This window comes from Camelus bactrianus, chromosome 6 (assembly GCF_048773025.1).
Source record: "Camelus bactrianus isolate YW-2024 breed Bactrian camel chromosome 6, ASM4877302v1, whole genome shotgun sequence".
Classification (NCBI taxonomy): Eukaryota; Metazoa; Chordata; class Mammalia; order Artiodactyla; family Camelidae; genus Camelus; species Camelus bactrianus.
In genome coordinates this window covers 101,224,744-101,248,416 of record NC_133544.1, presented here as the reverse complement: position 1 = coordinate 101,248,416, position 23,673 = coordinate 101,224,744, and the positions used below count along the sequence as shown (strand labels likewise).

The window sequence follows — 23,673 nt, the reverse complement described above, 5'->3', positions numbered from 1 at the left end:
TGGGGGGAGGCTTATGGGACAGCTGGGCGGGGCCGGGGAGGGCAGGGCCGCCCGGAAGTCCTGACCTGCAGGTGGCGCCGGCCGGAGGCTGGGGCGTTGCTGCCACCAGTGGGCGGGGCAGCGGGGCAGCGGGGCGGGGGCACCCTCACCTGTCCGTGTGTGGGGATCAGCCTGGGCTCCGTGGCCTCCGCTTGCACCGGACGTGGACCCAGGCTACCGGTGGGCAAGATAGAGGACTGAGCTCAGGCACGCACGGCTGGCCAGGTAGGGCACCTGAAGTGCAGATCCGCCAGGCCCGCTGCCGGCCTTGAATACGCGCTGCTAAGCAGTTTCCAAGAAGACGGGATCTGTCATAAGAGGGGAGGTAGGGCTTGGGTACCAGATGTCGGGTTAGGTGCAGTCTCACAGGACAGCCACGGTGAGAGGGCGCAGAGCGGCCCCTGTGTTGGCGGGGCTAAGAGTTTGGGGTATAGGGTCGGGGTGGTGTGTGCCTTTCTCTGTGGTCTCCTCACTCCAGAGCAAGGGGCTCTGCTTCCCCCCTCCCCTCACTGCACTCCCTGCCTTCCCCAGCACCACCTGGGGTGTGGTCATGTCGAGGCAGGGAAGGCCCAGGGAAGGGGCTCATTCAGGGGCAGGGGCCACTCTGCAGGGATGCTGGACCTGACAGCAATGCAGTGCTTCGGAACTCCCCTGGGCTGGGTTTCTAACCAGTGGGATGGAAGGGCCTTTCCTTCCTGGGGTGCATTTGGGGGAACTAGATACGTCATGAATGTCAGCCCTGAAAATGGAGGCTGTGCTACATCCATTCTTGGAAAGAAAAATCAGGCCCTTCCAGCCCAGGTGACTCAGAAAGTCAGTCAGCAATGTTCGGGGTCCCCAGTTTAGGCTTTCAATTAGAGCTGAGCGGCTCAGGAGGCCAGATCCCTGTCCGTGGCTCCAGGAGTAGGCTTTCTGCTGGGGGACAGGATCCTCACAAACACCTGTGTCTTTGTGGGTCACTCCCCTCTGACAAGCTGGGAGGCAGGGTGCAGTTGTGGGAAATCGTGTTTCCATGAGGAGAGGGCCACCAAGTGGTGGGGGCACAGGAGACAGTGAGAAAGAGTCCCGCAGCCTTTCTGGAATCAAAAAACTGGCAAATGTGAAAAAGTGCATAATTTGTTTTATTGAACAGGCTGCTTATGTACGTTTGGAGGGCCAGGTTCAAGGACTCTGCATCCCTCCAGGACAATAGCCTCAAGAGAAGAACAGACAGAGCAGGAAGAGATGTGCGGTTTCTCCCAGGAATGAGGCAGAACAGGGATTTCTGCAGATTTGCAAGGAGACCCCGACCGCTGAGCACCGGGTTACAACCCCACGTGACCCTTGTCATGTTTGGCTTGGGCTCTGGGTCTGGCCTGATCATGTATTCTTCCAGCTGAGTTCCAGAAATTCAGAGGGTAGACTTAGAGAGGCTGCGTTTGGAACCCGGTGTGGAGACGGAGGGTCCTTTATCCTGAGTCCCCTCAGCCTAATCACTGTAGCTGAGTTCCAACACCACCCAGGCCCCCAGGGTGGCCGTGGAGGGAGAGCAAGCCTGGCAGGTGACCCAGGGGTCCCACTGCTGTGCCCCTCCCTTATCTTTGTTCCCTTTCACCCCGGAAGGTGTGATTGTCTCATGTCATGGTGACAAGCCATCTCTCTTCTCTGTCAGGTGGGATCCCCAACCCCGCTCAGCCTTCTTTCTGCATGGATGCTGAAGGACCAGGCTCACTTGAAGTTCTGAGTTTGAGCAGTAAGGTGGAAACAAAGAAACCAATGGAAACAAAGAAACAAGTCATTGTGGCAAAGCTCCCCACCACAGAGAAGCTGCCCTGAGTGGAAGGGAGGGTGTGGGCATGCCCATTTGTTTCGTGTCTCCCAGTGCTCTTCGCTTTCTTATTGCAGACCTGCATGGTTACAACAAAATGATCTGCAAAACTGAAAATATTTACTCTCTGGCTTTTACAGAAAAGGCTGACCAGCCTCTGGTTCCCGTACCGGTCAACTGATTGGAGTACCTTTCCAGTTTGGAAACATCTGGGCAGGCCCAGGTTTGCAAAATTCTTTAAGAGTAGTTATGGAGTTTTGCTTCTAAACATTTTTATGGCTGTATACTTCTGAGCTGAGGTTGTGCTGTGTAATTCTGAGCCGGGATTTTCTCAAACTGTTTCTTATTTCTTATACCGGACACCCCTAAATTCCAAGGGGAATGGGATGTTAAGGAAGCCATGGAGTTTAGGAAAAAGATACAGATTTCATTTCCATTTAAGCATCGATGTATCTCCATCCTAGGCAGTATCGGTTCTGTGGTATTGATAGGGGAACTAAATAGCAACCAAATTTATAGAAAATAGTGGGTCATTGGGTACACAAGTTCTTCTTTTCAACATTTTTGTAGTGTTTGCAGTTTAAGATGACCGTTCCTGAGAAACAGGCAGCCTCTTAGAATGAAATAGCATTTTCCCTGAACCATATTCAATTTTTATTTCGTAGACAGCAGGAAGGGCAATCACACATCCAACACTTGGGGACCTCAAAGATAAAACGTAACTTTCTGGGAGCACACTCCCCCCGTCTCCCTCTGCTCTTTTCACTGTCCCATTGTCCCTGAAGGCTCTTTTGTATCTTCTGCTCATGACTCCAGTAACTCTTCCTTCTCGTCCCTCAGCTGGTAAGTTTACTTTTCTACTTTGACCAAGCAAACTGAAGCCAACAGAAGAGAACTTTCACCAGCAACTCCCAGCACATCCGCTCGCCTTCTGATGTCTGTGACCTCACTCTCGCTGCCCCACCTCTTATTACAGGTGACATCGAAAGCCAGATCATCCAAAAGTCACCAGGGGGCCCATCCATACAATCTTCTCCGGGCTGTCACTCCCACATCCATCCTCTCTGTCACTACCTCATCTATTTTGTTCTCCTGCTAGTTGGCTCCTATCAGTATATAAAAGTCCATCCTCTTAAAAGAAACAAACAGCACTCCTTGACTCTAATTGGCCCCCACCAATTGCCACCCCATGTCTTTGCAGCAAATCTTTAATGAGTCGTTTAAACTCACTGTCTGCATATTCTCTTGAGCCATTCCCTTTGGCACCCACTCTGGCTTTCCCCCTGATCCCTCGCTCTATGGAAACTGCTCTGTCAAGGCCATCAGTGACCCCACGTTGCTAAATATAGTGGTCAGTTTTTAGTCTTCATCATGCGTGGCCCTTTGGCAGCATTTGACCCAGCACTTCCATTTCTCCTCCCCCGTGTTCCTGCTTCACTTGGCCTCCAGCCCATCGCTCTGCTTTCGATCCACTGGCTGGTCTTTTGCCAACGTCTCCTCTTTTTTCCAAATATTTACTGCGAATGTGCCTCGGAGTTGGGTCCTGGGTCTCTCCTCTATCTCACTGCTATACTTTTGGTGGAAGCAACCAGACTTGGAAATTGACATGCCATCAATTTCCCGATTTGTCCAAAACTCCCTGATTGGCCTTTTCCATTTGGAACTCTCTCCCTGATACTCATATTCTTTTTCTTTCATTCATCTTGCTTTCACATTCATACATATGTTCTACTGTGTAAATTACTTTTCCAAATTTTGAATCAGTCCATACATATCATGTGAAATACTCAGATCTCTATTATTTCCACTAAGATGCTTATTCTACCTTAGAACCTTTCTGCATTTCTGTATTTATGTCAATAAAGTGAATAGTATTTCTACAAGCCTCATAGTTAAACAGTGTGTTAGTTTGGGGCTACTATGTAACATGAAATAATGATACATCAACATAGTCCTTTTTCATTTAATTTTATGTAACACCAAGATGAGGTTTTTGCACTGAAGACTGTTTCATTGAAATTTTACCTACGTTATGGACAGTCAGTTTATGTGAAAGCCCTCATTTCTCCCCTTTTCTGATATATTTTCCATTTGGCTATTATAACATATACCTTGGCATGAAATAAAATTCCAAATCCATTCACATAATAAAATTAATACATTTAAATTATATTTTTTAATGTTAAAAAGAAAGAAAAAAACCCCCAGACTCCTCTACCTATTAGGCATTTCTGTGGCAATATCTAATAGACTCCTTAATCATGACATTGAAGAACTGAGCTGATTCCAGCCCCTTTCCACCTGCTCAGCCCCATCTTGTCCCATCCCCTGTGGATGGAGAGGACATCCATCCCATTTTCCAGGTCCAGATGTTGGAACCATGTTCTCTCTCTCTCTTTCTCTTACACACACACAGACAGCAAATCCAGCTTGTTAGAAAATTCTGGCTACTCTGAAATCATTAACCACATACTCCCTGTTCCCCACCCTCCTAGGAGCCACCTTCAACCCCTTGTTGGACACCAATTAGCCTACTTCTTCCATCTTTGCTTTTCTACAATCTCATCCACACAGAGTCAGAGGGAGCCTTTAAAAGCATACATTGAGGGGGTGGGTGTAGCTCAGTGATACAGTGCATGCTTAGCATGCATGAGATCCTGGGTTCAAACTACAGCACCTTCACTAAAATAAATAAATTAACCTCCTCCCAAGAAAACTCAAAACAAAAGCATAAATTGGACATCACCCATCCCATCAAAACTCACTAAAAGGGTCACCATTCCATTAGGAGCCAAAGTCGTCCCAAAGTCTTCGAGGACCCGGCCTGCTCTGCCTCTCCGCCCACACTCTCCCCATCACTCTGGGGGCCTCTGGCTCCGGCTCTTCCTTCTTCCTCCGGATCTATTCTGCTTCAAGTTCATTACTCCTTGAGATCTGCCAGGATTGCCTTATTCCCTCCTGCCTGCCTCCCACCCCACAACAATCACCTGAGTTTGCTCATATCACTCTTATTTTTCCCCAAGCTCTTGCTACCCCCATCATGTTGCCTGTTTTCTCTGCTAAAACTCTGAGCCCCCAGTGATGGGGAGTCGTGTCTATTTTGTTGACTAATAAAGCCCAAGAGCCTTGGGAATGGGTATAGTTACTAGATTCCCATAAGTAGTAGGAGCTTATACAGATTTGCTGAATGAAAGCAGAGGTCCTGGTCCAATTCGATGGAGCACTTCTGTGTCCTGCTCAAAGATTAACTCTCCTTTCCTCCTGAGAGAGGGTGACCACTTCCTTGGTGATCAAAGGCAAGATCTATTTTCTTTATGCTGTTAACCTTAGGCGGGGAGACTGGGGGATCTTCATTTATATTTTAAAATTTGATTCACTCTGCAGTTTGTCTCCTGTCTATGTATCATTTTGAGAAACCGTTTATGAGTGATCATTCTTCCATCAGATTGAACAGGATCCAGGGGGAAGTACCAAGCCTGTCCCATCGGCCATCCTGTGTGTCATGTCCTGTGACCCAGTGGATGCTCAGCACGTAAGTGAACCAACAGGAGTGAGTGAAGAGATGGGAACATCTCATTATTGTGGTGGCTGCACTCTGTCCGATGCCTTGAGATTTGGGGAAGGGTTTACAACTGCGGAGGCGAGATGTCAGGTCCTCTGTGCTCTTCCTGAGTGCCCTGGCCTTACCCATTCCCCCAGCCCCCTCTGGGCAGCCAAGCCCAGGAGCTGGGCCACCGGCGATTGTGCTGATCAATAATCCACCTCACCCAATGTCCGGGGGTAAGAGCGGCCAGCACAACTGTTTGTAGACACTGAAGTCAGGTCCTTGGAGGAATTCCTCACTGAACAATGTTTTGGACCTTTTATTTTTCTCTATAGCCTCCAGCTGAAGAAACAGATTGCCTTAGGTACATGAAAGGTGAGGACACCTACTATCCCCATGGAGCGCAGGTGGGGCTGGGAGTCTGCTGTTTGTACAGCCGGTGGGCTCGTGTTGCTTTGGGCATCCCTGTGCCTGAATTCCTGCAGTACACTCGGTGGTAAGAACGGGGGTGCCTGGCAGGGAGGGAAGCGGTTCGGGGGACTACACAGCTGGGGAGACGTTAACCTGGGGTGAGCGGGAGCCGGCTGATGCATGGAATCTCGGTGCAGGGAACTCTCCAAACTCAGAGAGGTTCCCACTCCCGCAGGGTCCCTTTGATCAGGGTGCTAGGCTGTCAGCACTGCAGGGTCCCTGTGAGGATCATGGTGCCTTCAGGCAGTGGGAAGTGAGGGGTCCAGTGGCAATTAAATTAACTGTGCACCCAAAGCCAACCCCCGTCTCTTTCAGCCTGTTTCCTAATCTGCAAAACTGGAATGATGTTAACCATCCCGCAGGTTTGTTGATGGGCTGGGACACACTAGACTGCCAGGAGCTGGAATTCCTCTGTACCCTGATTGTAATCCTTCCTTCACACTATTTACTCTCACAAGTTCAGTCTCTCTGTCTCTCTCATTCACTTGTAACTTTCTCTACTGCTCTGGTTTCATTTGATTCCCACCCTCCTCCCAATCCCCAGATGAGTGAAATTAATTTCTGTGTGTCAGTTCCAAATTCCCGGGAAAGATGCTCTGTCCCCTCTGGATTGGTTGTCCAACCCATCAGTTGCAGTCAGAGGAGTGAGTCCCTCTGTGACCAGAGGAGGGTCTCTGCCCAGCCCCCCAGCCACCCCTGTGGGAGCACATAGCTCTCCGAGGAAGAGGTACTGGCTGTGACTTGGTGTCACTAAGTGTGAATTTATCTCTCCTCTTGCCCCACATTCATCCTCCTAAACAAAGATGAAAATTAAACACTCCCGAGATTTGTGTCATGGAACACTCAGGGTGGGGGCTAAGAGGGCTGGATTCCCTGCTGAGTGTAAGGGGCTACAGTGACTCCCCAACGAGAGCCTGTAAAGGAAACAGCACCGGCCCCACTGGACATTAGGGTGCTGAGTCTGCGTGACATTGAGCCAGGCTTCTGACCACAGCTCAGGGGTCTGTTCTGACCGGTTAGTCTTTGAAACCAACCAGCTTTGGATTCCTCAATCCCTCCCTGAGGTTTTACCGGAACCACGAGCTTCTGTATCTCTGAAGACAGATGATGAGGACCCTTCACGTAAGGCATTTGCACAGCCCTGTGCGGGAATTTGTGCTGCACGGTCTGCCCGGCGAGCTGACCAAAGTTCGTATTTTACTGATCTTAGAAATAGTCTGGTTTCCTGATGCACTGTTTCACTGAACAAGCAACAGAAGCCACCTCTGGCTGATAAAAGCAAAAAAGGGACTTAATGAAAAGATACTGGGAGGGTGCATGGAGTGGCCCAGACCAGAGCCGACCCGGGGGCCGTAGGAGATGTTGGGGAGCCCCAGGCACCAGGCTGCGCAGGGTGCTACCGGGCCCCCTGCTGCCCCAGCAGGGACCCCCCCTCCTCCTGACACTCCACCTCACTGCAATTTCATCTCCCGGCAAGGCCAGGTCACACTGAAGCCACCAGCACAAACCTCAATGGGGGAGTTGGCCCCTTCTCAGCTGAGGGCGTGCCTGGTGTGGGGAGAGGCCCAGTTAGAGGAAGGCGGTTCCCCTACTGTTCCAAGTTAATGCGCAAGTCAGTGTCCATCACTCAGGAGAGCCGGGCTGATCGGACCTCATTGTGGTGACTAGGCCGTCTGAGTTCACGTATTACTTTTTAGGTTGGAAGGCCCAAGAGGGAGAAAAAGTGGAGGTTCTAGTACTTATTTTATATTTCCCATGTACCAGGTGCGGTAAGCAAGACACTTCAGACAAGGCCCATAACAACCACATTAATAGGCCACTGAGAAAGTCATGCAGTCAGGCCTCTGCAGCCCCGAAACCCGTGTCCTCATCAGTTCCGTAGTTACCAGTGGAAGTTGTAGGGATTTATGGGACTGTGTGCTCCTGTGGGGGCTGGGATGTGTGTGTTTAAATCCACATCTTCAGAAACTCGGCCAGAACCACAGCCACTGATTGTCTGCATGGAGGCAGAGGAGGGGAGGCTTCCAGCCTCTGGTCCAGCTCGTGTGGAGCTCAGAAGTTGCTCCTTCTGTCCTGAAAACAACACCAGAGCTGAGGGAGCTGCAAACCCACTGCTCTTCTTAGATCCACAAGAAAACTGAGGGGGAAACCTGCTCCCAACACAGAGAGGCAGCCGGGCAGGCTTGGAGAGTCACAGCTCCCAGGGCAGAACCCGCTTTTGTAAGAACCCCGGGGGCAGGCAGATTTAACAGGTCCCTGAGGCCAGCTGGAGGCTCAGCGTGGGGAAGTCCGAGTGTGACAACTCCAGGGGGCCAGTCAGAGGGGCCCCCTGCTCTTTTTCATGCATTTTACCTCCAGGACCGTTTCCTGTTCTCAGAGTGAAGATCATAGGAAAACTCCTCATGGTTCCTGCCAGGAAAGGAAAAAATAGCTCTATTGAAATACACCCAGAACATTCTCTTCCATTGTGGGGGGTTGTGTTTTTATTTTTTTTTATGAGAAATTATTTTACCAGAGCCTAACCTACCTGGGGGAAGGGAAATACCTTCTGTGTCACCCAGATTGGGGTGGGGGAAAGAGACACACTTGTGGAGGTCACAGCTCAGGGCACAGGCTCAATGAGAACTAATCACAGGACTACAGATGCCCTGCTCTGTCCCGCTCCCACAACACCTTACCTCCATGTCAGTAGGGCCCCTGTGTAATAACAGGAATAAAATTAAAAGAAGTAAATGTCTCAGGAGTGTCTAGGGAAAACACAAAGACAGCGGGGAGATGAAAACAAGGACTCACGGGTGGCTTTAGCCTCTCGCACGAATAGCTGTAGCAAACTACACACAGCCCAGCCCCAGTAGATAAACAGAAAACCTCACAGAAGAAACTATTTATTTTGGTTCTCTTACCCAGTGCATTCCATGGTGCATCCTCGCCTAGAATTGAGTGGAAGCAAGTCCATCTCAGAAGGGACATACCTGAAGAGAAATGGCTTTCCAGACTCTGAAGGGCAGAGAAAGCACCAGCCTGGGTTAGAGAAAGGTGAGGGGTGGGTTAGGGGGTGGGCTGCATTCTTCCCCAAATAAGGAACCTTCCTGAGGCCAGCACAGTGGGAGGGAGGGCCATAGGGTGGAAGCAGCCAGACTTCTTCCTGAGAAGTGATAGGATGCCTCCAAGGGACCATTCAGGTGCCCAAACTGTGTCCTGATGGTGGGAGCCAGTCGGTCTGCCTCAGAGCCCAGGACTGAGGTGGGCGCACAGCAGGCCGGTCTTACTTGGCCGGATCAATTTCACTTCTCCGAAACCCTGTGTAAAACATGAAGCGTGGACGACCTGGTGAGCAGAGCTCTGCCCTCAAGACCGGTTTCAACTCCTCTCTTCCCAGAGAACAGCATCTCTGAGCCCGTCCTGGGTGACCTCACAGAGATCACCCTAGTGGCCCAGGCTAGTGACCGGGAACATGTACCTTCCTGCAGCCAACCCCAGACGTCCACTGATGCATCATATACTGGCAAAGATGTGAGTTCCTGTGCATTGGTCTAACAGCAGAGACTCTGCCACAGGCCCAAGAGGTGGTGTGTGGGACAAGCAGGGGTGCAGGAGTGTACGCAGTGCAAAGGTGTAAATGGTGGCAGGGGTGCAGGGGCTGTGGAGGGTGCAGGCAGTTCAGGGGATGCGGGGGTGCAGGCAGTGCGGAAGGGCAGAGAGTGGCAGGGGTGCAGAGGTACAGGGAGTGTAGGGGTTCAGGAAGGTGCTCCGGCACGTGGCCAGGGTCAGAAGGCAAGTGCACATCCTCGCAGTCAGCCTGACCCCGGGAGATTAGTGCAATGGTCTGGGGTGGCGGAGGGGGCGGCGGCGGCGGCGGCGGCGGCGGTGGGTGGGAGGCTGCCCGGGCAAGCCGGTCGATTTCTTCTCTTCCCTGCAGCCTGGCCTGGGGGGGTGTTGGCCGCCGGAGATTCGCCAGATGTTGGACTCCAGGTAAGCTTGCTCCTGGGTGGTGGGGCGGTTAGGTCAGTGGGCGGTGGCAGCGGCAAGGGGGCGGAGCGGGGCTGCCCCTGGCGAACTGATGGAATAGCTGCCTTCTCCCGGCTGCCGGGCCTGGGAGCGGCCTCTGCTGCCCCAGGTCGCTGCACACACCTGTCCCACTCAGCAAGCTGAGTGGGGAGTGGAGGCGGTGTGGTTAAGGTGCAGGGCCCACGGGGATAGGGGGGCTGCCGCACGGAAGCCGGTCAATTCGCTCCGCTCTCCCCCGCTGCGGAGCCCGGGGCGGCTTCTGCTGCCGTAGAGGCGGGACGCCGGTCTCCAGGTGAGCTTGGTCCTGGGAGGCGGCGGCGGCGGCGGCGGCTGGGGGTTGGGGTCCGTTCCAGGGAGCTGCTCCATTTCTTCTCTCCCCCGCGGCCTGGCCTGGGGGCGACCTCTGCCGCCAGAGATTTGCCTGAGGTCCGACTCCAGGTGAGCTTGCTCCTGGGAGATGGGTGCGGTGCAGTCAGGGGGCTGGGATGGTGGTGGCTGCGGGGATAGGGAGGCTGCCCCGGGGGAGCTTGAGGATTAGCTCCCATGTCTGTGCCGCGTGGCCTGCAGGCGGCCTCTGCTGCGCCAGGTCCTGGGACAACCCTTTCCCACTTTGCCTGCTGGGGGCGGGAGGCAGGGTAGTCAGGGTGCACGGGTGGCGGGGGTCGGGGGCCTGCAGCGGGGGAGCGGGCACATTTGCTCCCATCTTCCCCGCGGCTTGTCCTGGGGGCGGTGTCTCTTGCCCTGGGTTAAGAGACACGTGTATCCTAGTCAGCCTGGCCCCAGGAGGCGGGCGTGTTACGTTGGGGGTGGTGGCAGCAGCGGCAGGTTTTCCCATGGAGCCGGTCCATTTGCTCCCATTTCTCCCCGTGGTTTGCCCTGGGGGCGGTCCCTGTTGTCCCTAGTTCGCCGGACGTCCATCTCCAGGTCAGCCTGCTCCCTAGAGGCGGCCACCGTGAGGTCAGGGGGCAGGAGCGGTGGCTGCTGTGGGGGTAGGGGGCTGCCTTGGGGAGCTGGTGGATTGGCTCCCGTCTCCCCGATGGCCTGGTGTGGGAGTGGCCTCTCCTGCCTCAGATCACCAGACACACCTGTCCCATTTAGCCTGCTGGGGGAGGGGCGCCCTGGGAAGTGCCTTTAAAGTGTGGGGGAGGCGACGGCAGGCGTAGAGGACGTGCAGCGCGGAGCCTGTCAATTTGCTCTCCTCTTCCCCACGGCCAAACCTGGGGGCGTACTCTGCTGCCCAAGAAGCCGGATGCCCGTCTCCAGGTCAGCTTGCTCCTGGGAGGCGGGCGCGATGCTGTCGAGGGGCAGAGGCAGCTGCGACGGCCGGCTGCCCCGCCTAATGGGGCCACTTCTTCTCCTCTCCCCTGACCTGGCCTGGGGACGGCCTCTCCCGCCCAAGATTAGCCTGAAACCCCACACCCGGTCAGGTTGCTCCTGGGAGGTGGGCGCGGTGACATCAAGGGTTGGAGAGGAGGGGGGTCTGCCCCTGGCGGGCTGGAGGATAAGCTCCCATCTCTCTGGAGGCCTGACGTGGGGGTGGCCTCTGCTGCCCCTCATTCCTGGGTCACCCTTCTCCAGGACATATTGCCCCGGGGGTGCTGTAGGCTGCGGGGGCGGCGGGTTGTTGGCGGGGGTATGGAGCTTGCCGCTTGGGAGCTGGTGGTTTAGATCCCATTTCCCCCGCAGCTTGGCCTGGGGGCAGCCTCTGTTGCCCCAGGTCGCAAAGCACTGTTTCCCTGACAGCTTAACCACCGGAAGTGGGCAGGATGTGCTGAGGGGGCGGAGGCAGCCGCCAAGGCAGCGACGGAGGGGGCTGTCCCTGGCCAACCGGTCAATTTGTTCCCATCTCAACATTTGCTGTCCCAGTTTCGCAGGACGCCCTTCTCCAGTTTATCCTTCTCCTGGGAGGTAGGCTCAGTGCATGCAGCCCTAGGTCTGGGCTCTCCCCTGGGGAGGGGCAGAACGCTCTTCTTCTTCTTTGTCTTTATTCTTCAGCAAAGTGGTTACTGGCCCCAATTCTTAATTCTGAGAAAGTGTAGCCTGTGTTACGGAGGAGCTGCTGGACAGTGAGGTTTCTGGGCGGGTTTTCACATCAGCTGATGCCCCAGGCAGGCAGGAAATGTATTGCTTAGAGCTTCTTAGTCTGGAGTTGGGGGATGGCCCCGCCATCCTCACCATGCTTTTTAAAAATGTGTTACTCCCCTCTTTTTCCTAGGTGACATTTTAGGTTATTGGGTCCCAGATTGCTGGCACACTCATCCCTGTTCTCAAACATCTTTTAAACTTGGGTGAAGTGATAAGTTGGGGAAGAAGATGATTTACTGAAAGGTAAGAATACTTAAATTTGCATTAAAGCTACATTCTGTCAATCTTTCTCAAATGATTTTTCTCTGATTCTAAATCCATGACCTAGTGAATGTTGTACTCCTGTGTAAATCATTGATCTTCACATCACACTTGTTGAGTGGTCAACGAGATTTGTTATTTAGATTATTCCTGAAAGGAAAAGCTCAGGCTTTTGAGAATTCCTTGTCTGATGTCACCCAGGCAGTCACAGTAGAAGACAGAGCTGATATAAAAATCCCTCACCTGCCTGAACTGCAAAGCTTCTGGGATTACTGATCCCTGAAATGCAGGTGACTCTTGATGATAATCTGGGGGATGGTTTATATGATCAGATTCTTCCAGTCCTGTAAATGGGTTCCGTGGCCCCAGCCCCGGGAGAGCTGGTCATAAGGGCCATATCGTGAGGGGTGGGAAGGGAAGGCAAGGTCTAAGAGCTGGCATCACTGAGATTCCACACTCGCTAAACACAGACCCCAGAGCCTAATTGTTGTCAGGTTCTGTTCTGGATTTGAGAGTGTGTTCAGACATGATTCTTGCCCTTCAGGGGTCACTGCCTGGGTGGAAGTAACCTTTACATAAATCTGGGGAGGATGACAATTAAGTAGATGGGCTGTTATGATTCTCAGTGTGCCCAGGCTCGCTCTTCCAGGCACTCGTGGGACTAACGAGAGTCATGTTATTCACTCATACACTGATTTATTACCCTTGAATTGATCATTTGTCCCACAGTAAGTGAAACAAGCAATGAGGAACCTGAGTTTTGTCCCCTTTCCTAGCACTGATTGTATCTGTCAGTCAGGCGCCCTGCGTATGCATTGTGAAATGGTGGTATTTCTTGCCCAATGGGACTGCACTGTCAGTTCTGAGAATCAGGGGAGACACGTGGGTAGGACAGCACACTGACACATATGGCACCCCCCCCACCCCATGAGACAGCATTGTCGATGCTCAGGTGACCCGATGTAGACCGTGGTGCTAAACCTGAGCATGTTTAGTGATCTTGGTGGCTATGAAAATACAGACTGCCGGTCCCTAATTCTGGAGACTCTGAGGGTGTGCACCCCAGAATTCTGCATTTTAAGAAGCACTTTAACTAATTCTGATGAAGATGATCTGAGTGTCCCACTGAGAAACACTGGTGTGCGATGCACCAGTATTGAGGATTCTCAGGGAGCGATGTTTTTTCAGGATGGTCCAAGGGCCCTCACGAGACTTTTGCCTTGGGTGTAATTGTATGAGTTCGAAAGTGATGTCTCTCACTTCCAGTGCTTGTCAGCATGCTCTGTGCAGGGATTTGCTCTCAGCAGATATCAAAAACTATAAGTCTTCAGGTCACCGAGCTAGAGTGTGGGCGATCTTTTATTTTGGTTTTCTTTATTGCAATGCGGAGTCTCCCGAGAAGAGATTCAGACTGAACAGCTTTGTGTCGGACTTTGGAAGACCGCTGGTGCCCAAGGGGTTCTCTGGCAGCACAATGACGAATCTAGGTCCCTCTTTCACTGCTACGTCAATGAAGTGGACCGCATGGACAAGGCCAAAGCTGGTATCCCAACCATAGCCCTTGACAGTGATGTTCGGCTCCAGGAAGCCATCAGATGCAGCAGGTGGCCAGAGAAGGAGCCTAACGGGCTCATGAAATGTGACACCCCCAGCTTCATCAACACGGACCAGAACTCTTCCTTTGGGGAAGATGATCTCCTGATTTTGGAACCACCGATTGTTCTAGAAAATAAGCCAGTTGCCCAGACCTCACACAAAGACTTGAATTGGAAATGTGCTTTGTCAAGTGTTTCTCTGAAGATGTGAAGTCTGTCTTTGTATGGCAGGAAGTCCCCTTTCACAAAATTGTATGTGTTTGTGTCTGAGAGAGAGAAATGGAGACAGACAGAAAGACGGAGACAGAAGAGAGCCCCCTCAGAAGAGAGCTAGTTAAGGTGAGTTTTTGTGCCTTAGTAAACATTTGGGGTTTTGGGGGGAACAAAGTATTTACACTGTCTCATTCTCCTCGTTGGAAACCTTGGCCCCGTCCTCAGTGTCAGCGGCCTTGAACGGGGTTGCCATGGTGCTTTTCATCTGGCGCTGCCACTTCCACGCTCTGCCTTTAGCACGTTGCTTTGCCTCCCAGGGCTGCCACCCTTTAAACTGTAATGTGAGGAGTCTGGAGTAGATGATCCATCCCAGCTCTGCTGTTTTGCAAATTTCTGATTTCGTATTCGGATGAGGCTGGGACACACCCAGAGCAGCATAAACCAGGCCCTACCTCCTGTCTCTTGCTGGGGCATCCCTCAGGTCTGTGCCTTCTACTCAAGCCTTTACTGAGCCCAGCTTTTGTCAGGAGCCCAAGTGCCTACCGGGATGGCAGGAGACCTGTCTCTCCTGGTCACGGTGGCAGACATTTCTATTGGTTGTGCTGAAACAGCTCTTCTGAGATCCTCCGGCCACCCTTGCTCCAACCTGAGGACAGACCTACCGTTCCTTTCCTAGGAGGAGGATCAATCCATGGTGCATTTTATGACAATCCTGTCCCCAGGAATGCACGGAAGTTTATCAGCTGAGTGAGGGGAAGTGCCTCTGTGTCTCTGTGTCCCTGTATCTCTGTCTGCTCACAGTGCCCTGCCACCGGCTACTGAACAAGAAAAGTGCTATTCACCATGCTGTGTCTTTTGCAGATGTGTAGGTGATGGTCTTGTGGCTCATGTGTGGGCTTTGTGCTGGGATGGTGAAGGGCTTATAAATACCTCATCAACATGTATTCGAGATGGCCTGGTGCCACACAGACTTGATTCATGAAGGCATCAAGCCTGCACACTGGTTTGGAAACAACTTGGTTTTGATCAGTCACACTGCATGCATGACTCACTGCTGATCTCTGGGTGGTTTTTTCATTTTAGATTTATTCACCCAGTGTCTTGCTTAAGCTGAAAAATACATTTATTTCACTAGAATATTCTCAGATTCTTTGTTTTCACACATCCAGTTGTTTAATTCCTTTAAAAATCATTTTGTGTTTATAATGCCTCCTAATTTCTATCAACTCTAGGTTCCCAGTGGCCTGAGCCATGCACCAGATTTGATGTAGGAACTGTTCCACCAAAAGAAATCCCTTTGCCATAATATCTTTTGAGGAAAATATTATTCTTTAAGGCTCTAACAGTAAATCGTAGAAGAAAGCATGGAACATTTGTTGTAGTTAATACATGTTCATGCAAAAAGAAATGATATTTTCATTAAACAATGTTGATTTTAATAACTTTTACTAATGTGAATATTATTACTCATAATTTAAGTAACCAAATAAAACCACAGTTATTTATTATGAAGTTTGAAAACTATTTACACTGTCTCTCAATTAGAGGTAGCTTTATTAGAAGACTGAAGGGTATTTAAAAGATGGAAAAATACCCATGATGACACCATCATTTTTATTAACTAAATATCAAGAACTGTGCAGAGTTAAGATTGAACCCTCTGCAAGCTCTCAAGTTAGCATGAGGTAGTTTGTGGATGCTGCCAGAAGACAGGAGACTCCCCCAGGTTCAGAGACAAAGAAATTCTTGCCAGCACAGCAGGCAGCTTGGGGTTCATGTTCATGTTGGTTCCTGAGTTTCTTTCCTTTTGCTGTTCTAACAAAGGACCACAGACTCAGTGGCTTAAAGCAATACACATTCATCATCTCACTGTTCTTTTGTGCAGAAGTGCAAAGTCATTGTCAGTGGGCTTAAACCAACGTGTGGCCAAGGCTACGTTCCACACCGAGGCTCTAGGGAGGGATTCGTCTTCCTACCTTTCCCAGCTTGCAGAGGTGTTCACACTCCTTGGCCCAGGGCCCTGTGTCACTGTGACCTCTGCTGCCACTTTACATCTCTGTCTCTGACTATATAGATATAAAGGAAGAGTCTTCTACATCTGGTATGGACCCTTTTTCCTAAATGGACATTGTATCTCTATTTATGTGCAGATTAAAACCCCTTCCCTCCAGGGTGTGGTGGCATCAGCTCACAAGATTACCACTCTGGGCTTTAAGTGTCCTCTTTGTATTGTCACCTGGGAACTTCTCTTTCCATAGTTAGCTCTGTGTTACATTTGTTGTTGTATTTTACCCGGCATTACTGAAAGTTTTACTTAAAATGGATCCTAATTAGCTCTGTTTACCTGTTTCCAGAGCTGAAAGCTTCAGTTCTAGATTATCTGTTTGATTTCTCTTAAAAATACATTCCAGTATATTTCTCTGGTGAAAGTCTTTACCCTGTTGTCTATTCTCCCATAATTTCCTTATTTTCTTGAATATATTAAAAGTATTTTATAGCCTTTATTGGTAACTCTGATGCCTACATCACCTGGGGGTTTGCATCCTTTGTCTAATGTTTCTTATTCTCATATTATCCGTTATATAGTCTTGACATGTTGCATGTCTTGAAATTCTTTATTACATGGCAGACATTGCAAATGAAAAATCCATATGTTATTTTCCGTGAGAGGTTTTCTACCTTCCTGTTAGGCAAACAGGGTGAGGGACTGATCATGTCGCTCCAATCAGGCGCTGAGGTGGATAAGGACTGAAGTGCCTTTTTTCTTAAAACAGCTTTGAGGTATACTTGGCAAAGTAATTTTCACACGTATAAAGTGTACAGCTAATACGTTTTGACATAAGTATATCCCCAAGAAACCATGACCACATTCAAGAGAGTGAACATACCCATCACCCACAAAGCTTCTCTCCTGCCATTTGTTGTCCCTCCCTCCCTCCCCATCTCTTCCCCTGGAAACCATTGATCTGCTTTCCATCACAACATATTGGCCTGCATTTTCAAGATCCTTGTATGAATGGATTAATGCAGTATCTACTCTATGTTGTCTGACTTCTTTCATTCAGTGTAATTATTTTGAGAGTCATCTGTGTTGCTGTATTAATAGCTTATTTTTCTTATAGCAGAGTATTGTTTAGTGCTGAGTTTTTACTGAAGAGTTTGTTGTGAGCAGTGTTTGGATAGACCATCATTTGTTTCTCCATTTACTTCTTGATGGATGCATGGGTTATTTACAACTTGAGCTATTATAAATAAAATTGCAGTGAATATTTGGTTACAAGTCTTTATATGGACATATGCTTTTCTTTTCTAAAGCACCACATGAGGAATATCTGGGTTATATGGTAGATAGGTATTTACCTTTTTTAAAGAAACTGTTAAAGACATTTCCAAAATGGTTGTACTATTGTAAATTCCTTGTGGTGTGTATCAGCTCTGGTTGCTCTACTTCCTTACCAGCACTTTGTAAGGTCGGTCTTTCTAATCGTATTCATTCTTGTATGTATGTGTACTAGTATCTCACTGTGGTTTTTAAAAGCATTTCTCTAATGACTAATGGCATCTTTAATCAGCATCTTTTCATATGCTTATTATCCATCTGGATATCTTTACTGAAGTGTGTTTTCTGGCCTCATTCATTCATTCAGGTGTTTGCATTATTATTGAGTTTTGAGACCTCTTTATTCTGGATCAGATACAAAGAGAGACCTTTATCAGATATATGATCTGCAAATTGCTTCTGTCTATGGCTTGTCTTTTCATTTGCTTAGCAGTGTTTAGAACAGCTTTGAAGAGTCTTCATTTTGATAAAGTTCACTCTATCAGTTTCTTTTTAAAATAGATTATACTTTTGGTGTCATAGCAAAGAAATATTTGCCAAACCCAAGGTCATAAAGCTTAAGCCTATGCTTTTTCTCCTAGCTGTTTTATAGTTTTAGATTTCCTATTAAGATCTATGATCCATTGTGACTTAATTTTTGTATATTTTGTGAGGTGTGGATCAAAGTTCTTTTTTTTTTTTTTTTTTGCATATCACTATCTAATTCTTCCAGCACTACTTGTTGAAAAGATCCTTTCTCCACTGCATCCTTTTTGAGAATCAATTGTCTATATAAGTGTTGGTTTAGTTCTGAACATTCTATTCTGCTCCATTATTCTATTTTCCTGTTTTACACCAACACCATACTTTCTGATTACTGTAGTTTAAAAAAAAAAAAAAAAAGGCTGAAAATCAGATAGTGCAAGTTTTCCAACTTTGTTTTTCTTGTTCAAAATTGTTTTGGATATTTGGGATCCTTTGAAATTTTATATGAATTTTAGAATCAGTTTTAAAATTCCTTACATCCTGTTCTGCCAAATTTCCACCCATGTCTTTGGCTATCTCCAAAGCCACATTTTCTGAAGAAGTCTCTCTAGATCCCAGGTGAAAGGAATTTCTGTTTCATCTGTGCTCCAATCACATTTGATAATATTTGATTACATTTATTCATATTTGGCTGGATGTACTTGTGTGATCTTTCCTGCCATATAGTAAATCTCTCAAGATTTGGAATCTTGAATTGGTTCCCTCTGTCTGCTGAGAAAACTAGTTCTATGCTTTGCAGGAGTGAGCCCTGCAGTAAGAGGTATCTGCAGCACACATCTAGCTCATTGCTTGCATATCGTCAAGGAATCCTGCAGATTTAGAATTGTTTATTGATTGTTGTCTCCAAGACGGCTCAGCCTTTTTTATTTCTATTGCTACTGCTGCAGTTTCAAAGGAAAATGGGCTAATTATTTTCCAAATATCAAAACATACTGTAATTGAGCTGTGACGCAAATTATGTGCTGCTGTTTCTTAACAACCTGCTTAGTGTTCACAGGTACCTTCACTCATGGAACTTTTGGGAGAATGTCATATCCTCAGAGATAGCAATGCTGTCTTTGGCAACCTGAGCGGTTGTATCTGAACTCACTCCTGCTGTTTTTCCAGTGCCCCCTCTAGCACTCCTCCAGCCCTCCATGGGGGGCCTGCAGTTCTTCCCTCGAAAATCCTGTTGTTTCTCAGGAAGAATTCCCTATGAAACATATTCATGTCCTTCTTGTGGGGACATTCAGTCCAGAGACCTGACAGCAGGGGAAAATGTTTAGACTGCTTTTGGTAGAACGTAAATTCTTCCATACTTGTTAGAAGCAAATCCAATGAGGAAACTGTGTTGGCATCTAACAAATCAGGATAAATGTCTGATGAGGAAGATCAGCTTCCCCATCTCACTCAGGCGTCATGTTGATGTGACGCTCACCTTGGCTAACATTTTCTCCTGTGAGCAACGTGAAGTTCAAGACGTTATGAATGGATTTTTGTTTTTCTTCCTTAGTCTTTCCACATTCACTTTGTCTGGTGAGATTATATGAATCCTGCTTATTTTCAGCCCAGCACTAAGCTTTTTAAAAGGATCACGTGTTTAAAAGGCTAGAGGACAATTTGTTAGAAGATTGAAATCCTTAGACTTTGGTCCTAGAGTTGAATCTTGGTTACTGGTGAATGAGAATTCCCGTTAAAATTTTAAATTCAGTGATAAAAAGTTTTAAAAATAGTTAAATATTAGTCAATTTCATTAAACACTACAGCAGTTATTTACTTTTAAGCCTGTCTCTGGGGCAATTTTGCAATGATTCCCTCCCTTTATTGATTCCCTCTTTATCAGAATCCTTGAGAGGTCCCTGTCATCATTGTCAGTATCATCATCATCATCACCATCATCATGGAACTGATTCCTCTGGGAGATTCTAGGAAAATAAAGAGCTGGACGGGGTTATGTGCAGGTCAGTGTGTGCATATACAGTAAGAACAGTTGTCAGACATTAGATTCAAGATACCCATTCCATTTAGAGAAGAATGTGGTCATGAAATCCTGATGTGCTGAATGAAGGAAGCGATGGGAACAGGGTAGTCAATGGAAAGGAGGAGGAAGTGAGCGAAGCGGGGAGCATTGGTCCTTGGTTAGGTGATCAGCACATTGGTGAGAATGAGGGGAGTGTTATGGCAGAATCATGTCCCTCCCCGGCCACAGGGTAGCCACCTGTGACATGTTACTGTACATGGCAAAATGCATGACAGATATTTTAGGACAAAAATCTTAGAGGATTTCTGTCTTCTAAATTGTCTATCAGTTAGCATTTTAAACCCATGATACATTATTAAAGATTAGTGCAGGGGGACAAATAAAAAGGATTCATATAATCTCACCAGACATACTGAATGTAGAAAGGCTAAGGAAGAAAAACAAAAAGTCATCCATATGTGCCTTGAACCATAAAATGCCCATGAGAGGAAATGTTACACAAGGTGAGTGTCACAGCCACATTCATAATGCCTGAATGGGATGGGACAAGGGGATCCTGAGATGAGACAATAGGGCGAGTAGCCTGGATTGTCCAGGTGGGCTGAATGTAATCACAGGGGTCCTTGAAATGGAGGACATTTCCCAGCTGAGTTTAAAATCAGAGGGAGGTGTAGCCATAGAGCAATGTTCAGAAAGGCTGCTGACCATGAAAATGGAGGAAGTCGTGGGGCACAAGCTAAGGAAGGTGGGTGACCTCTGGAAACTGGAAAAAAACAACAACAACAAGGAAACATTCTCTTCTAGACCCTCTAGAAGGAAGGAACCCTGCTGCTACCTTGAATTTAGCCCAATGAGAACTGTGTTGGATCTCTGACCTCCACAGCCATAAGCTGATAAATCTGTGCTGGTTTAAGCTCTTAAGCTTATGGAAATTTCTTACATTGGTAAGAGGAAAATAACATAGTGAGCCGTAGTGTAACGGATTAAAGGTATAGGATGGGGTGTGGAGAGGATTCTGACATTTACAACTAAAAAACAACCAGGTGAAGTGGGAAGGTGTTTTAAGGAAGACCTACCTGGCAGGGCTGTTAAGCAGACTGGAGCGAGGGGAGCATTGGATTTAGAGGAATCAATTAAATCTCTACCAGAAAAATAAGGAATAAAATGTAACAGGGCTTCAGTGATAGTGGATGTAGGAATGGAAATGGGCAGAGAGACATAAATATTACTTTGAAATTAGCTACAGGTTTGATGACTGCATGTTTGGGAGACTTAGCCGATGTGTGGACTGAATGTTTGCATCCCCTCAAAATCCATATGTCGAAACCCCATCTCCCAGGGTGATGGTATTGGGAGGTGGGGCCTTTGGGACGTGATTAGTAGGATGAAATGAGGTCATGAGAGTAGAGCCCTCATGAATGGGATTAGTGTTCTTATACAAGCCCCCAGAGTGCTTGCTTCTCTCTGCTCTCTGGGATATGAAGATATTGGGAAGACAGCCATCTTCGAGCTGGCAATCCTCTCAAGGATACATTGACCTTGAAAGTCTCAGCCTCCAAACCCTAAGGAATATGCTGGTTGTTTAAGCCACCCGACCCACGGTAATTTGTTACAGCACCCCAGACTGACGAAGACAGTGGAGAATGCCTCTGAGTTTGGCACTGATTGCCTGGAGAATGCTGAAACCCAGGGAAGTGGGCAGCACAGACGTTTACTCATTTAATCCTGCCAACACAGTAGGAGATAGAGTCTACATATTCCTCGCTACTTAAAAGGTAAGGAAAAAGAGGCACAAATAATAACAACGACAACAAAAACAACAATAATTTGTCCAAGATTCACACAGAACCCCCTGGAGGCAGAGTGAGAATTTATACTCAGGCAGGCTGGCCCCAGAGCCCCTGCTCATAACTAATAAGTCAGATCACCTTGCTTATGTGGATCAGTTTTTTTCAACTGTGATATGAGGGTACTGTATCCAGTAACTTATAATTTCAAAATACTTCACTGTAACGGAATCATTAGTCACAGGCCTTACAAACCACAGAAACCTACACATACAAAAATATCTCGTTAGGTCAAGATAACCAATAACGTTTTTAAATATTATACCTGCTGGGCCTTTGCAATAAAATGTCTTTTTATAATTCTGTCTGGCTACAGAATAACTTCATAATCCTGCATGTTGCTGTTGGCTCCCATGTTGGACAGCACGGGCCTAGAGATTTTAAATTACTTGCCCAGACTCGCCCAGGAAGCTCGTGGTGGGATCCGAGCTATAGTCTGGGACTTTTCCTTCCTATCCAACAAGTCCCTCATGGAAGTTTAGAAGCTTCTCCTTTGGTGCCCAGCTGTCTATCCGTACTTATAACATCTTGTCAGGTGTTCCAGCCTGCTCCTGAACATCAGCCAGAACCCACTTCTGCTCTATATTGTCCAGGTAATACCTTCTAGCAACTTCCATTGCCTTCTTGGCATCAGTTGTTACCTGGAAGTGTAGTGGCTAGAGGTGGAAATGTGTCCACATGACAGGTTTTTCATAAACATAGCAGGAGTGGTCAAGAGAATAAAACGTCAGGAAGATGAGTAGAAGCAGGTCATTTAATATACCAAATGGGTACTTTCAATGTCTGTGTTTCCGAGTCCAGGCTTGTTCTGCTCGTGCATTACAGGCCAATAAATCAGGAGACCAGGTTTTGGGGGCAAGAAATAGCGACTTTAATTTGGAAAGCCAGCTGAGAAATGGTAGAATAATGTCCTGGGGACCCATCAACCCAAGTCAGATTTCAGGCTCTTCTTATATTAAAAATGGGAAGTGGGAATGCTTGGTTGTTGCAAACTTGGTGTATGAATTCTTTGTTGTTAGAATCCTTTGTTCTTGCAGCTCTTCACCTGGGTCACATCCGTGTAAACCTCCAACAAACAAATGTTGTTTTTTATTCTGTAACTTGTTATCTTTATGTGAATAGAAAAGTGTTAATATCCTTCAAAGTCAGAGCCTTGAGAATAGGGTCTCCTGTATATTTCAGGCTCTAGGCAACATTGTTTTACAAAAGGTGCAGAACCAACAAGACTAAGCCTAGGAAACAGGGCACAGGGTTAAAGTCAAAGGAACAGATCTAATATGGAGTCAGATTTTTTCTTTCCTATTTCAGTAGTGCCATGGAGAAGGCAGTTTGGGCAGCTTTTTGTAGGGTCCTGGAGGCTTTCTCTCTCAGCCTCTGTGTGCCTCTGTTGAAAACCCTTCATAGCTATCTGGCCTGCTGGAAAACCACTCCGCCTGTTTTGCCCTGAAGATGTGTTCTGTTTATAACTGATCTCTACTTCTTGGAAAACAACTCAATAAAAACTCAGTTGGTTTTCCACCAGTCATGGGCAGGGTTGAGGAATAGCACTTTATTATTTTATGAAAAAAATAAAAGAAGTCTTAAAACAGCACTGGGCACATAGGAGAGAGTCAATAAATGCTTCCTGGCTGAAATCAAAAGTGATGGCTCAGTGATTCCATGGCTGCTGTATTTGCTGAGCTTGCTACTCCTTTGCTCCATTACACATTTTTTTTTAACTGAAAAAGAAATACATGCATGTGGTTAAAAAATTTCAAACAGAGCACAAAAATACACAAGTGAAAGAAGTTTTCCCTCATCCTCTCTTCTTTCAGCCCTCCCTGGAGATGCCACTGTTTACAAACCTTTGTGTGTTTTCCAGATATGCTATGCACATTCCGACCTATGTATGTAAATTCCTTTAAAATATTACTTATTTTTAACTTAAAGGGATTTAAATCCTCATGTGTCTTCTGCACTGGTAATAGAAAAGAACAAA

At 47.8% G+C, this 23,673-nt stretch overlaps 1 protein-coding gene across 50 annotated transcripts in view; it reads left to right on the top strand.

Annotated features, from left to right (window-relative positions):
• The first annotated feature begins 35 nt into the window (after positions 1-35).
• LOC141578007 (uncharacterized) overlaps positions 36-23,673 on the top strand; it is a 192,699-nt gene continuing 169,061 nt past the window's right edge. For 34 of the 50 annotated variants that reach the window (XM_074366474.1, XM_074366485.1, XM_074366495.1 and 31 more), the window contains exons 1-13: positions 39-264; positions 1,691-2,069; positions 2,687-2,822; positions 5,292-5,378; positions 5,726-5,886; positions 6,177-6,223; positions 8,769-8,897; positions 9,241-9,374; positions 9,781-9,833; positions 11,613-11,777; positions 12,085-12,197; positions 13,606-14,149; positions 21,464-21,623. In XM_074366474.1, the coding sequence (XP_074222575.1) occupies positions 2,781-2,822; positions 5,292-5,378; positions 5,726-5,886; positions 6,177-6,223; positions 8,769-8,897; positions 9,241-9,374; positions 9,781-9,833; positions 11,613-11,777; positions 12,085-12,088 (822 nt within the window). In that variant the 5' untranslated portion in view covers positions 39-264; positions 1,691-2,069; positions 2,687-2,780 and the 3' untranslated portion in view covers positions 12,089-12,197; positions 13,606-14,149; positions 21,464-21,623. Of the gene's footprint in view, positions 265-1,690; positions 2,070-2,686; positions 2,823-5,291; positions 5,379-5,725; positions 5,887-6,176; positions 8,898-9,240; positions 9,375-9,780; positions 11,778-12,084; positions 12,198-13,605; positions 14,150-14,634; positions 15,161-15,255; positions 17,301-21,463; positions 21,624-23,673 lie in introns of those variants that run through there. The other 16 variants (XM_074366510.1, XM_074366513.1, XM_074366511.1 and 13 more) reach the window with 10 other exon arrangements.